The 15,809-nt window shown below is 55.1% G+C and overlaps 1 protein-coding gene across 2 annotated transcripts in view; it reads left to right on the top strand.

Annotated features, from left to right (window-relative positions):
- Grk5 (G protein-coupled receptor kinase 5) overlaps positions 1-15,809 on the top strand; it is a 189,921-nt gene that overhangs the window by 69,640 nt on the left and 104,472 nt on the right. Inside the window, exon 2 of one of the 2 annotated variants that reach the window (XM_027929952.2) lies at positions 12,693-12,788. In XM_027929952.2, coding sequence (XP_027785753.1) covers positions 12,693-12,788 — 96 coding nt within the window. Of the gene's footprint in view, positions 1-12,692; positions 12,789-15,809 lie in introns of those variants that run through there. The other variant, XM_071610860.1, reaches the window with a different exon arrangement.

The following is a 15,809-nucleotide window of genomic DNA, read 5'->3' as shown; positions in this document are numbered from 1 at the left end:
CTTGGCCGTGGGAGGCGCTGAGGACTCGGTGCTGAGCGGCTCCAGGTGTCCCCCCCTCTTCATGTGGGCCTGGGCATCAGCATGTTCCACAGAGCAGAAGCCACGTGGGACAGGAAGCAGCTCCCCAGAGTCCACATGGTGGCAAAGGAGAGGGGGCCCGGACTTGAACCTGGGACTGCCTGGGTGCTTGGAGGGTCTGTCTGGAGTGGGAGCCCAGCAGTTCTGAGGCAGGAGGCCACAAGTGAAGGCATTGCCTGACCCCAAGTGTGGCCAGTGGGGGGTGGGGGGCTGGTCCCCTGGTCCCTGGCCCATTGTTGTGACTTCCCAGGGCAGCTGCTTCTCACAGCAGGGTGTGGCTGTGGGCAGCGTGCTCCCCAGGCCTGTGTGGTTGACGGGCCAGAGCCTGGATGTGGGAGCCCTGGAGAGCCCAGGAGGAGCTCTCCAGAGCCTCATCCGTGCTGGGCACCGAGGGCCTGGCCTGGAGCCTCTGAGGTCCAGCTCCCAGGGCTGGAGCTGTGGGAACCCAGGCTCCTCCCCTGCCGCCTTCCCTCCCTGCCAGAGCAGAGTTCAGCACGGCCCGGGCCTCGGCAACGCTGCTGCCCACTGACACTCAAGCTCATTCACAGACACGTGTGGAGCCTGCTGCCTGTCAGCACTGGCGCGTCCCTGGGCAGCAAGACGGACCCGTCCCTGTCCTCTTGGATGGGTGCCCAATAAAGTCATGAATAAGTGTCTCCTGACAAATTGTACCTGCTTTTCAAAGCAAAAGATTGGCGTTTGGCAGGAAAGAAACATGGGGACATTGGCTTTGGATGGATGGGGGCGGTTCAGGGAGTACACTGAGACCCAAGACCTGAGGACAGGGCTGAGTGTTCTGAGGCAACGCCGAGTGCCACTGTCATGAGGAGCCTTTATCGGGCGCAGATAGCACTGCCCCTGGACAAGACCAGCGGATGCACGTTTTTAGCATTTTTATTCTGTTTTTGTAAACTTGAAATGTTTCAATTTTACAAAATGATTCTGGAAGCCCGTATCTGGCAGTGGGAGTGGCATGTACGAAGGACCAAGGCAGAAAAGGACCTTCCCGGGAGGAGGCAGGTGAGGCCTGCTCTGGCCTGGAGGCCAGCCCAGCACTGCCTCTGGTTCCAGGCCTGCCCCCATCTTCCCCTGGGGCTGGGGATGGGCTGTAGGGCACCTCTGCAGGCCGTCCCTGATGTCCTGGTGTCACCTGTGGGACTGTGGGGCGCGGGGGTCAACGCTGGGGAGGGCCCATGGGTGAGTCGGGTAGAAGCTGAAGGATCTGGTTGACGTGCTGCCGAGGACCATATGACTACTCTCTCCTTTTTGGGGGGAATCTGCCTCTAACTGGCTGGTTGTGAGGCGAGGCACCGTTTCCCACTCGCCAATCATAGACACCTCTGCACAGGTCTGTTCAGCCTGAACTGTGTGCGCCCATGAACGCCACTGCCCGGCTTGACTGGTACTTCAGCCTGTGAGTCCCTGGGAGGCTCCTCTGGTGCTCTCTGAGGTAGGGATGGGGCTACTGGACCCTGGAACATGGGTTTCAGATTGAGAGTCACCGGGCAGGTCCAGGCCTTGCTTTTCTGATGTGGGAAGGTCACCCAGTGAGGGCAGGCAGCCAGGGGCCTGGCTGACATTTGCAGTCCAGAGCACCTTCTCTTGGCCCTGAACATGGGTCTCGGTGTCCCCAGCCAAGATGGGCCTTGCAGTCATCTCCTGGGGGAAGACTTGTTGTGTCTGATCTGGCCCCTGAGCCTGGCGGTGGGGTGGGAACTGTGGTGTGAGAATCTGGCTGCCGCTGTGCCTGCAGGTGCTTCCTGCTGATGTGATGCTGGGGAGCGCTCCCCCGCCCCCCTCCCCAACTCACTGGCTACTGTGCCCTTCAGCATCTACTGGGTGCAGGGTGCTGGGGGCCATGCCAGGCCCTCCTTTAGACTGGTTATGACAGGTGGTGGTTAGAGGGCACTGGGGAGTGGGGGAGGTTGCCTGAGAACTGCTCTGTGACCTGCATGACTCCCAGATCCTCTCTGCACCTCTGTCCCCAGCTGTTCACTGAGTGTGGCTGGCGCTTACCAAGGTTCCTCTGAGCTTGGCTGTCCGATTGTTCCAAGTCTGCTGGAGAGAGCGGGGATAATAGTCCTTATTCTTTGAGTGTTCTTAACTGTGCTAAATGATTTTCATGCCTCCACGGATTGACTCTTTTGTGTCTTGCCAGTTATAAAGGATCCAGTTGAATCCCAGAGAGTTTGAGTAACTTGCCCAGAGTCACACAGCTAGTACATGACCTAGATGGAATTTGAACCCAGTCTGACTTTGGAGCATTTGCAGTCCTCATATCCACTGTGGTAGACTTTCATATGTCACCTTCCTCAGGGTGTCATGTGTTCCTGCAACTTGTGAATATGTTACCTACCTGGTATAAAGGACTCTTTAGATGTGATCAAGTTAATGCTCTTGAGATGGGAACATTGTCCTGGATTATCCAGGTGTCCAGGGTCCTTCTCAGAGGGAGGCAGAGGAGATTTGACTTCAAAGAAGGTGATCAGGGTAATGCAGCTCGAGAGGCCTGATCAGAGACTGCTGGCTTTGAAGATGGAGGAGAGGCCCTGAGTCAAGGATTTCAGGTGCCTCTAAAGGCTAGAAAAGGCCAGGAAATGGACTCTCCTGGGGTCCCCTGAAAGAAGCCAGACCCGCCAACACCTTAATTTAAGCCCAGTGAATCTGGTTTCATCCTTCTGTCTCCCAGAATTGTTGGATGACAAATCCATGTTGTTTGAAGCCACTTGATTTGTGGCAATTTGTTACTGCAGCAGCAAGAAACTCATACGGTCACGTTCCACCACCTGGGTTCCTGGTGGCTGGCGAGCCTTTCTGTGTGCATATTTGATCTTGAATTCCTAGGGTAAAAACCTGATCTTTCAAATAGAGCTCTCCTTGGCCGTTTTACAACCCAAGAAGCATTCAGAGGAAACTCTTGTCATCTTCCTCTGCCCTGAGAGGAAGGAGGAGGGTGAGTGCAGAGGGCAAAGGTCACAGAGAGCCTGGCCCAGCCCAGAGCCTGCCTGTAAGTCTCCAGCAGGGCACCACTCTCCAGGCCTTGGTCCTTGGGAGTGAAAGGAAGGCTTGAGTCCCCTTGTCTCAGGGTCTGCCTGAATTGCTGAGGCTGGTCTCAAACTCATGATCCTCCTGCTTCAGCCTCCCAAGCACCTGGGATTATAGGCCTGAACCACCATACCCAGCGACCTGGGAAAGATTTCTATAGTTTGTTCAGCGTCTTTAAGTGGGTAATACAAAAATTCTGGGGAAAGCTGAAGCAATTATTACTCACAGGGAAATGCAAATATTTTTGTGACTATCCTATGAAAAATTGGGGCATTTTTCCTGAGCAAATAATCCTGTTTATTTCTCTAACAAAATAGCCACAGTTGGGCTACAGGAGCCAACCCACAACTGCCAGGGCCATTTCTCAGGGGACAGCTCCCCTCCTTTACCCCCTTTGCTCTTCCTTTTTTAATTTTTTTTTAAGATGTTGATGGACTGGGCTGGGATGTGGCTCAGTGGTAGAGCGCTGACCTAGCACGTTTGAGGCCCTGGGTTTGATCCTCAGCACCACATAAAAAATAAAAAAAAAAATAAAACTATTGTGTCCAACTAAAAAATATTAAAAAAAAAAAAAAAAACCTTGTCGATGGGCCTTTATTTTGTTTATTTATCTGTGGTGCTGAGAATCGAACCCAGTGCCTCACACATACCAGGCAGGTGCTCCACCATGAGCCCAGCCCAGCCCTGCTCTTCTTCTTTAACCAGAGGAAACATAACGAAGACACAAGTGACGGAGTTTGGGCTCTGCTGAGGGGAGGGGATTACTTTTGCAGTGAATTATTCATTCTTGAGGGCAGATTTTCTCAACTCTGAAAGTTGGTTGGGCAAAAGCATCATAAACCCAAGAATATGTTTAAAAGTTACTTTCCTTGAAAAGACACTTTGGGGAGGTCCTTGTAGCAGGGTTTGCAAGGGGAGGGGCATCTGCCTCCTCTCAAGGGAAAGAGGACGGAGAGGAGGGGGTCAGCATCCACCATACCTGGCCCACGGCAGGGCCTCGAGTGCACCTCCTGACCGTCTGCAATATGCCGGGCATTTGTCTCTCATAGCAGTTAGGAAACTGTGGCTCAGAGAGGTTGGGGTTGTGGCCCGTGGTCACTCAGCTCTTAGAGGAGTCAGAAGTCCTATCCTGCCCATCTGGCAAGGAATCTGCTCTTTCTACACTGCCCCAGGAGAAGGGGTCCTTGGTCCAGGGTCAGGATGAGGGACCCAGTGAGATGAGGAGACACACACAGGGGGTGGGCTGGAGAGGCTGTGTGTGCCCCACCCTTGCTGGGAAGGTGAAGCGCCCCATTTTCAGAAAGGAGAACCAGAGGCCCAGGTAGGACCCGGGTGTGCTGTGTGGCTGGCTGGTCTCTGAGTCCCTCTGGAAGCCGAACCTTCCCTCTGTTCTGCCTGCTCATCGGCTTGTTCATGCACCCATGGAGGAGCCACGGAGCAGTCACTAGGGTCAAGTCACAGCAGGTGCCTGCCCTCAGCAAGTCTGCATTCTAATTAATTCTAATTAACTTTTATTGAAATGCAGCCACGCCCACTTGTTTATGGGTTGTCTGTGGGACTCAGAGTCCTGCGTGACCCTATACTGAAATGGTTTGCTGACTCCTGAGCCCCAGCAAAGTCCTCAGGTGGGAGGGGGCTGTGCTTGAGGAGGGGGAAGGGAGGCTGGAGATGGGGGAAGAGGACTAGAGGGGGAGGTGAGCGCAGAGTGGTCGCAGGGCAGATTGGGCAGCCTTGCATGGCTTCCTGTGGTGTGGAGGTTGTGAGGTGGGGTGTAGAAGGGTAGAGGTGGGGCTAAATGTGGAGTCACAAGACCTGGACTTGAGACCTACCGTTTGTCCCATGCTAGCTCTGTGCTGTCAGTTCAGTCACTCACAAAGCCTGATGATGGTGATGGCGGTGGGGATGATTATGGTGGTAATAATGATGGTGTTGGTGGTGTTGGTGATGATGGAGGTAATGATGGAGGTGGTGGTGATGGTGGTAGGAAGGATGATGACGGTGGTGGTGGTAGTGGTGTTGGTGATGACGGTGAGGATGATGGTGTTGGTGATGATAGAGATCATGATGGTGGTGGTAATGATGGAGGTGGTGGTGATGAAGGCAGTGAGGATGATGGAGTTATTACACTAGTGTGTAGTGGTGATGATAGTTGTGATGCAGATGGGGGGTGGTGGTGACGATCACAGTGGCACCTCTTCTATGTGAGGTACTCCGCATAGGTGGTGCTAATCCTCCACACAGCAATGCATAGTGGGTAGCCACACCATCTTCATGTGCAGGAGAACACACTAGGTGACTTAACCAAGGGCACACAACGAGCATGTGGCACACAACAAGGCAGTGACATACATTTGTGTTGTAGTTAAGAGACTGTGGGGCCATGGGTGTGAGAGTCCCTGGTCAACAGCATGACCTGTCTCTGTCACTCAGAGAGGCAGCTTTGATGGGAAGTGGCCCAATGTCAGTACTGTCTTCAGAGTAAGGGTTTCCTGGGCAGGACTGTCCCAACCTCTCCGTGGTGTGCTGGGGAGGGGCCTGTCTCCCTGTCCCCATGGTGACCAGTTAACAGGCCTGGTGTTGGCTTTGGTTTTCCTAATTTGAGGTTGTGGGATCCTCTGGTTGTGGCTGAGGTTTTTCTGCCCTGGAAACCCCATCTGTGGCGTGGCTAGGAGGTGGGGCCTGGAGGTGCTAGAACCTGCCCACACACCACAGGCCCCATGCCCTGGGCTGCACCCTGCGCCTCCCTCACTCTGGATGGGAGGTTTGGGGTATTCCAGCTGAAAAACTGCAGTGCCTTGGAAATTTCTGGGGTCAGAGCTGTGTCTCTCCTCCCCATGTTCAGACCTACAGAGCTGAGCTGCCAGGAGGCCTGGGGAGGGCTGGGGCTCCTGCTCTGTTTGTCCACCATGACTTTTGTCTCCTCCTCTGTGGCGTCCTCTCACATGTGGAAGCCCCTGACTAAGCCGCCAGGCAGGCTGATAGGGTCTGGAAAATTCTCCAGTCCCTGCCCCCTGCTGCTGCCTCCTCCCCTCCACCTTATTGAATTTTGGCAGGTTACTCCCGGGCCTAACTGTGCCCACATCAGAGTGTCAGCAGTTTGAACCGAGCCTGCATGACCTAATCCTGCGTGACTCGGGGTCCATTCCTGAGTCTTTGAACTGATGCTCTTGCATAAAAAGGGTCAGTCCCACTCTGTGGTAAAGTTGGCAGTGGGTTGGGCCGTGGAAAGGGGTGGCTCTGTATGCCCAGATGTCCCCTCTTCCCCTCCTGCCCACCCTGGGCTCCTCTGCTCCAAGGAAGGCCCTGGACACTCCTGCAAACACTAAGGTTATGGCTCCTACAAGCTCCTGGTGGTCCCTGCCCCAAGGACAGTAGACTCAGGCCACCGGCGTCTGTGGCATAGTACCCTCTCTGCAGGCTCTGGGCCATGGTGGCTTGGCAACCCCTGCTGTTAAGTTTCCCCAAACTTATCAACCTGTGGATGGGGAGCAGTCTCCACCCACCCCCAGAGCTTGACCTTCCCGATCGGGCACAGGAATAGCACGGCCCGTGGGCGGGGAGGGTGGAGCTGGACTTGCCTTGACCAGGTGAGTGTATGGAGGCAGGGACGCAGCCACCTGTGGGGGCTTTCAGAAGGGGAGCTACAGAACCAGAACGGGCCTCACCCACCCCGTGGTTCCCGTGTCATCCGTCCTCTTCAGGGATCTCAAAGGAAAGCTCTTGTCACAAAGGGCTCTGCGCCCCATCCTGGGTCCCCCCCACCCCGTCCCAGGTGAGGAGACTGCGGCCGAGGTATAGGGCGTTCTCATAACTGCCCTGGGCCTGTCTCCCTTTCACACTGGTGGCCACGTGTATTGGGTTGAGAAATCCCCTGGAGGCCGAGTCCCCTGAGTGCACTTGCTGGAGTCATGTCACTTCTGCAAAGGTGTGGGTCACTCCTATCCTGGCCCCTGTCAGGCCCCGTAATTGGAATCTCACTATATTTGAGACCAGATTAAAAGAGGTGGAATCCATGAGAAGCCAGCCTCCCCCTCATCAGCCTCAGCAGGAAGGTGGTGGTGAAGATGGCAGAGCCCAGGTGGATGGGAAAGAGTTACCCATGGGGGTCAGGGGTGGGCAGTAGATGCCAGGCGGGGGCAGTTGGCCTCATGAAGAAAACCGAGCTGCCTCTGCTTTGTCCGGCCACATCTGATCCCAAGGACACCCACGGCTCCCCCAGTGGTATTTTCTGGCAGCCCACCCTGTCGCAGGCCTGGGGGAAGCTGAGGTGTGAGAGTGTCGGCAGGTTCTGCAGCCCCCAGACGGCACAGATGCACTGTCACCTGTCACGCTGCCTTCCAGTGGTGGGCCGAGCAGCTGTCATCGGCCTTCTGTGGCTGGGAACGCAGAGGAGGGATCCTTCCCACACCATCACCAGGACACCCAAGACCCTCCCAGACTGGGATCCGAGTGCCTCGAGAGCAGTTCCTCCTGCTGTCCTGGACACATTGGCTGGTGGCCATTATGTGCTATTCTGAAGACCTGCTTCACCACTTAATGAGAAGTTCTGACAGATCTGGTCCCTTGCAGTAGTTTCACAGTCGGGAGGGCTGTACCAGACAGCCTCGGGGTCTCTGTAGATCACGTCCCTCTCTGTGCCTTTGATTAGCCAGCAGTGGCCATGCTGTTTGGAGGTGAGGTGGTGGTTTCTCTCACTAGAGCTGCCTCTGGTGATGGTGCCCCCACCCTGAACTTGCAGTCTGGCCTGAAAGTTCAGCGTGATCTGCCACTTGCTTGGTCCTGCTGTCACCCTTCTTCTCCATCTATAAGCACAGAACTGATGGGAAGGTAGCAGACTCTAGATCGGCCCATGACACATTGCCTGGAGAGGAAAGATGGGCCAGCCAATCAGATTTGCTCCTTGGTGCTCTAGAACCAGGATTCTGGAGAAGACTCTCAAAGAGCTCAGTGGAAAGGGTCCCCCCAGTAGGCGGGGCTTCAACACTTGTGAGTGTCTTACTGTGCAAATGCTCAGCTTGTGTCGGGCAAGGCACAGCAGCCTGAGACCTGTCAGAATCAGAGCCCAGGACCACCAAATTTGGGAGCCAGGGGGAAAATTTTTAGTCAATGTGACCAAGCCCCTGTGTGCTTCTGCAGATCTTTTTTAGAAGTGGGGAGGCAGAGAGAAGTCAGAGGGAGAAGTTCCCAGAAAGAGCAGCCCGTCTTTGGGTTTGAACTAAGTGAAGTTTGGGACTTTCTCTGGATTTAGGGCAGTTCTCACACCAGTGTGCATCAGAACCACCTTGGGGCTCATTGAAACCCAAGTTGCCTGCCCTCCCGGAGTGGTCTGGGGTGGAATGTGCATTTGTAACAAGTTCTGGGAGGAGACTGCCGCTCCCAGGTGGGGGGCACACAGAACCACTGATGTGAGGGCAAGAGGGACGCTCCTGCCCACATGTGGAGATTCCTCAGCTTTCCCTCTCTGGTGTGTTGCTCACTTATGGCCGCTGGAAAGAATACTAGTGTGAGAAGAAGGACACCTGAGCCTGGTTCAGGTGGTCACAGATGGCCCAAGTGCTTGGAGGAAGGGTTCTTGCTTTCCTGGGATTCTATTTCTCCTTCTGTAAGATGGACTCAGTAGTAGGATCTGCTTACCAGGGCCCAAGTGAGGAGCAATGGATGATGTCTTATTAACAGGACCAATGTCCCCTGACTGCGTGTCTAAGAAATGCTGCATTTCTTTAATTTCCACATCACCTAGACCACCAGACTGTGTGGGGCCCGCCCTCCTTCCCTGACACCAACTCAGCAACATCCTCTGGGCCTCGCCTTTCCTGTCACCTCTACCCCCCAACCATGGCTGCCCCATGACTAGCAAATCTCCAACCCCCGTTCTTTCCCTAAGTGTTGGTCAAAACTCCCACCAACTAAAGGAGCATTTCCCCACAGCGCTACCGTTGGCATTTTGGAGCTGATCATTCAGAGTCCTAGGGGTCTGTCTTGGGCATGGTACAACGCTTAACCACATTTTTGGGCTGTGACTCCCAGATGCCAGTAGTGTCCCTCCAGTCTAGCTGTGACAATTGAAAATGTCCCCAGACATTACCAGATGTTCACTGGGTGGGAGTGGGGCAGCCTCGAGGGGCATGGTGATCACTGGAGTAAAGTGTTGACGTCTGTCTTCGCTGCTCAACGTAGCCCTGTCCTGGCACCCACCTGTCCACCTGCCTGTCACTTGGGAGTTACTCAACATTGGTTGAATGAACTAATGAATCTACGTTAATTTTCTTGAATTAATGAAAAAAGCAGTCTATAAAAACTGTGTACATGTAAGTGTGAGTAAAGTTGGCTGCCTGAGAAATACCTGGGAGCCTCATAAGAAGTCACCTTCCTGGGGTCCAATCAGAGAGTTGGGCTGCAACCTAGAAATCTGGTTGTCAAAAGTGAATCGTGGAGGGCTGGGGTTGTGGCTCAGTGGTGGAGAGTTCGCCTAGCACGCGCGAGGCCCTAGGTTGTATGCTCAGCACCGCAAAAAAAAAAAAAAAAAAAGAGTAGATCCTGGAATCCTCAAGAAGTTAAACATTGGCTTTTTATAGGACCTAGCCACTCATCTCTGAGAATTGAAAGCAGGAACTCAGACATGTATTTGCTCGTATGCAAATATCTATGGAGCAGCAGTGGTCAGCAGAACCTTAGAGTAGAACCAGCTCCAATGTCCTTCAACAGATGAGTGGATAAATAAAGTGTGTATCCATACCACCTATAGGATTCCGCCCTAGAAAGCGGAGATCCTGCGGCAGCCTGGGTGAACCTGGGAGACCTGGTGCTCCGCAAGGCCAGCCAGGCACAGAGGACACGTTTGTGTGATTCCTTGTATGTGAGGTGACCCAAGTAATGGAGACAGAAAGTGGAACCGAGGCTAGGGGGCGCTGGGACGAGGGAGAATGGGGAATTGTTTAATGGGTACACTTTTTTTTTCGGGATGCTGAGAAAATTCTTAAAGCGCCTTAATTGTATGTCTAAAAATAGCTAAAATGGTAAATTGTATGTTATGTGTATTCTATCACCCACACCCAGGTGCCTTGTCCCAGCCAGGTCTGGGAATCCGTAGTGTGGGAACAGGGAACGGGAGAGATGTGACCAGATGAGATCCAATGGCCCTTTTGGGCCTCACAGCCTGTGAGCTGCTGGGACAGACCTGACCTCGCCCACCTACTATGGTTTAGGCTGGTTTCTTGAGAGGGTGCCCCTTCCCTGGGAGTGTACATGTGACCCTCTGTAGAGGCCAGGCGGGCCACCTGAAGAGGACCCCAGCTGTTGGGGACAGCTCATCTGGAGGCCACGTGTCCTGTCCATGGGGCAGCTGCTGCCCAGCTCCAGCTGGTTCTCGCATGTGGGAAGCCTGGTTGTGGGTGAGGAGTCCAAAAGCTGGGTTTGTGTGTGAAACTTGCTGGTGTTTAGCTGTTGGCAACTGGCTCATTGAGCAGCAGGCAAACAAACAAGCCACATGTGGGTTGGGCTGAGCGAACCCTGCGGGGCTCTGGTCTGCTTGGCAGTGTTCCTGGGCGCCTGCCGGCGTGGGCCTCGGGCTCCTGCCCCATCATCACACGCTGGGTGGTGTCTGAGGTCTGACACCAGATCTCTTGGATCCTCTGAGAATTCCTCTTGCTTTTAGTGCACCCAGAAGGGAAGTGTATAGACCAGACATCAAGGGCCAGATCCCAGGTCCAGGAGTCCCCTCAGCCAGGGTCCTGAAGACTCTGCCACCTTGCTTCTCTCTTCCCGCTGTCTCAGTTTCCTCATCTGTCAAGGGGGAGTAGAGTCCTTCCCACCACACAGAGTGAGGGTGAAGAGTGCGGGGAGATGGGGCATGGACTCAGTCCAGGCAGGGCCAGCCCAAGTGCTCTCGTGTGTGTGTGTGTGTGTGTGTGTGTGTGTGTGTGTGAGGGTGGGTGCGCGCACGTGCGCACATGTGCGCAGGGTGGCGGGGGGAATGAGCATGGAGTGGGGTGCACACCTGTGTCTTCACCTGTGACGTGGGCCCGTGGTTTCACCCTCAGCCGTTCTCAGGAACCACGAGGTCTTTTCAAGTGATGGCTGGCCATGGCAGGTGCCCAATACATACTGTTCTGTCCTTTGAAGTTTGAGGCCTTTGCCATCTGCAGGGACCCGGGGAGAGGAAACTGGGCCTGGCCAGGTAGAGGCAGGATGAGCAGAATGGAGACATGGCCCTGCGTCCCCTGCCTCATCAGCTCCCTTGCCCACTCCCTGGCCACCAGCACTTGAGCCGGCCCACATGCTAAGCAGGCCTCAGCCTTGGCTCTCCAGGGCAGTGGGGATGACGGGTAGGGACCCTGCTCTGTGCCTGCCTCTGAATGCTTACTACCTCCTTATCCTGTCAGCGTCACGAGGAAGGCCTCCTGTCTCTAGTTCACAGAGGGCTCAGAGGGGGCGGGCTGCATGCCCAGGTGTGCGTAGACAGCTGGGAGGCCACAGGGCCTGAGCCAGGCAGAGCCAGGGGTAGGGGCCCTGTCCTGGCCAGACCCTTCCTGGGAGGGCCAGTGAGTGGAAAGGCCATCACCCACCCAGAGCAGGGAGCTAGCATCCTGCCTAGAACCCTGAAGGAGTAAAGGGCCCTTAAATTCCTGAGATACTGGATGCCCAAAGGACCACATGAGCTCTGGCAAAGTCAGTGGCAGATGGTAACCTCGAGGGCCACTGTGGGGATGGGGTTGGCAACAGCATTTGGGTTCATAGGGACCCCTGGCCACATGCCATAGATGCCTCCAGGTCCTAGGTCCAGAGGTGCAGAAATGGCACCCATTGCTGTGTGCTTCCCTGATGGCTGTCCCCTGTGCCCTGTTGGGAGGAGTGGCAGGGGTGGTGGGAACCCAGTATGCACCTCATCCACCTCCGTGTGCCCCTACACATGCCTGTTCGTGACACTATTTCATTACACATCCGTGTTTGTTCTATCTGCACACTGTGGTGGACAGGAGGGAGGACAGGACCTTTCAGGAGTCCTTCCTTCTAGTCTTGAGAAATATGTCCTCAGAGGCTCTGGGTTTGGGAGGTTGAGGGAGGAGGTACCCAGGACAAGTGGAAATCGAACTCTTGGCCCCCACATCTGGCCCAGTTGAGGAAGGAGACTCTGCAGGAAACAGGAGGGAGAAATGAGGGCAGTGAGGTGGCCGCAGTCCCCTGGCTGATGGCCTTGTTCCATGAAGAGCTCCCAGGCCACAGGGAGAGGTAGGATGTAACAGGCCTGGCCCCTGCCAGTTACCAGGCACCCAGGGGCTGAAGGGCTGGGAGATGCCATAGGAAGAGCAGAGACGGGATGCTGGCGTGGTGGGGAAGCGGGGGGCTCTCTGCTGGGGTGGGAGGCCCCCGTGGGACCACGAGGAAGCAGACTCCACGCTGGCCTGGAAGAAGCATGTGCATCTTGAGCTTGGGGTGGGGGTGGGGTCACTGGCTGGACCTAGAGCCCCCGCCGCCTCCCAGCCCAGGAAGCTGGTTCAGTGGGTGGGACGCAGGGGCTGGACCTGGGACAGCACAAACATCTGCCCACCATCTTTCTCCCACCTCTGCAGGGGGCGGAGGAAAGCGCAAAGGGAAAAGCAAGAAGTGGAAAGAAATCCTGAAGTTCCCTCACATCAGCCAGTGTGAAGATCTCCGGAGGACCATAGGTAAGCCCACTGACCCTCTCCAGGCCACTGTGCAGTGAGTCAGAGGCGACTCTGGTAACGCAATGTGGTCTGTCCAGGGAGGCCCTTGAGGCCGACATCTTTGCTAACAGGCATAAAGATGCAGCCAGCAGTCACTGACTCTTTGCAGTGACCACTTCCCAGTCACCCTTGGCGGCAGCTGCTATTACTTTACTCAGATGGGGAGACCGAGGTGCAGAGTGGCTCTGTCACTGGCTCAAGGTGCACAGCTCAGGGGAGGGCAGTGGGGGGGCCACCTGTCTCTGAGCCCCACATAGAGCTTTTCCTCTCTTCCTCCCCGGAGCCTGTGCACCCTGCCCTCGGGGAACAGCCCTGGCTCTGGGCTCTCCTCCTCTCTTGCTGGAGATGGTGATGCCCATCACGGAGCTGCTGCCCACCGACACAGCCCTGCCTTCTCTCTTCAGCACCATGTAGCCACTCCAACAAGGGCAGGAGCTCATCTCCTGTGGGGACTGGCACAGCCAACACACCAAGTGACCCTGCTGAGGACATGGCTGTAGGCAAGAGGCCAGGGTGACTGGGTGAGGGCTTCTATGGGTGGGCATGAGGAGGCTGGTCCTTTGTTCTGGTTGGACCTGGCCCTCCTCCCCAGTATGCCCTGGGGTGGGCACCTCCCTTGCTACAGGAAGGCCCCTCAACTGCTTGTGACTGTCAGAGGTCACATGTTTTACAATACTCAGGCCCAGCGGGGACTGGATAGCCTACAGTGTCCAGTGTAGGGGAGGGGCTCACTTGATTGGCATTTATGAGACAAAAAGGCAGATGTGAGGGGGGAAGCAGGGTAGGTACTGCAGGATGGGGAGCTCCCTGAGTCGCACCTGCCGTCCTTAACCCCTCCCTAAGGTCAGAATCTCCATGGTCCTTGGAGCCAAGAGTGGAGCTGGCCTAAGGAATTGCAGCTCTGGATCCAGCAGACTTGGGCTCAATCCCGCCCTCTCTCCTGGTCCCGTGACAGGATATTAGTCCATTGGGCTTTGTCTCCCTAGCTGTAGGTGACATAATGACTGTGAACACAGTAGAGGGGACCAGATGAGACCATGACTTGCTCTTCTCAGTTCTCCAGTGTTCTTTCTGCAGTTCCCAGCAGCTACTGCCCTGCTTGGCCCCTTTTGAGTTGTGGCCTCGGACACCCATGTTCACACTTGAGAATCAACGGGCCCAGGGGGAGAGAGGAGGGGCTGCTCTCCCGGGGCTGGCAGAGCTCAGGGTAGGACTCACGAGTGGCCAGGTAGACTACCTCCAGGACTACCCAGGACTCACAAGTGGCCTTCAGAGAGTCATGGGGAGAGCGCCTCTGGTGACTGGCCATTACCCCCCTAGAGATCATTTCATTCTTTGTCACTCTGATTTAGGCCTGGAGAGACTGGGCCCAGAGGTGGGCTGGGGTGGGGACCTCAGCTGCCATGGTCACCACATACTCCTGAGGGCAGAAAGGCCCTCCTGTGGGTGGTCCGAGTCTTTTCGGTCACCTTCCTCCTGGGTGAGCCTGCTGGCTGCCAGATGCCTCTTCTGGAGGCAGATCCTAGCTTTCTTCTGATGGAAGGATGTCACTTCACTCCCCATTCACTATGGGCCCCGGGAACATCTTACATTCCTCCTTAGGACCAAGGGTTGCCCTGAGACCATCCCATGTGTTGAGCCAGAGGAGAGAGCTTAACATGGAGAAAGGTTCCCCAAAAGGGGGGATTACACAGAGGCAGAACAAAGGGGCGAGGCCAAGCCCACCTGGGAGGGGCCTGGCCTGCCAAGTCCACCCTTGGAAGTCATTTGCCTGGGGGGTGTCTGCAGGTAGCTGTCACGAGGGCATAACAGGCTCTGAAGGCCACTTCCTCAGAGAAGTCCCCCTGGCCCTGAATGAAAACTAGCCATGGTCAGAGTCGCCCAGAGCCTCCAGGCTGCTCCTGCTAGACCACCTCCCTGGGCTACTGTCTCACATCTGTTCGTCCCACAGTGTGAGTGGCTCTTCAGGAAGGGGCTGGATCTTTGAAGTTCATGGCCGTGTAGTTGGCACTTGGCTTACAGAAGGGGTGTGAGAGACGTCAGCTGGACGAACGAGTGAAGGAGAGAAGAAGAGGAGTGAGTGATCTCGGCTCAGGAAGGGCTTCGGATGGGAGAGTACATCCCGATTAAAGAAATCTTAATATTGTACTATATTTATTTCACGTGTGTCTTAAAAATATAAAACAAGGGCTGGGGGTGTGGCTCAGCGGTAGAACACTTACCTAGCAAGGATGAGGCACTGGATTCGATCCTCAGCACCACATAAAAATAAATAAATAAAATAAAGATATTGTGTCCATCTACAACTAAAAATAATGATAATAAAAAAAATATAAAACAAAAATATGAACTAAAGGGCTTCCGTTCCAGACAAGAGGAAGTGGATATATTATTCCCTATCCCTCTTGCTAAGGGCAGTTGAAACCCTGGACATTGTGTGTAAAACAGACATAAGAAGACTCCTGAGGTGGAAAGAGGGCAGACTGGCTAGGGACTTTGAGTTTCTTGGGTTTTCTTTCTTACTCCCTATGTCCCTGCCTGGGAATCAGAGAAACTCAAAACCACCCCCCACCCACCAAAAAGACCCGGACAGTTTTCTGTAGCCAGAGGCCCTGGAAGGGGCAGCTGAGCACAGGGGCCACTCCAGAGCTGCCGCTTCACCTCGTACCAGCAGCAGGATGCGCACTTCCAGACTTTCTTCTCAATCTCTGTCTGAGCTCTGGCTGCAGTAACCAGTCATACTGGCCGGGAGGCTTTGACACAGGTGTTTACTCCCTAGTTCCGAAGGCCTGCAATCCAAGATCAAGGCTGCTTCCTGGCCTGCAGACAGCATCATAGTATCCTTGTGTCATCAACCGAGAGGAAGCAGCTCCGTCAGGGCTCTTCTTACCAGGGCACTAATCCCATTCCAGAGGGCTCCACCCTGGGGACTGAGCTGCCTCCCCACACCGTCACAGGGAGCTTGGCTTCACCACCTCAGTT

Source organism: Marmota flaviventris, chromosome 4, assembly GCF_047511675.1.
Source record: "Marmota flaviventris isolate mMarFla1 chromosome 4, mMarFla1.hap1, whole genome shotgun sequence".
In the NCBI taxonomy this organism is placed as follows: domain Eukaryota; kingdom Metazoa; phylum Chordata; class Mammalia; order Rodentia; family Sciuridae; genus Marmota; species Marmota flaviventris.
Note: the sequence above shows the minus strand (reverse complement) of the source record. Positions and strands in the feature narration are given on the sequence as shown.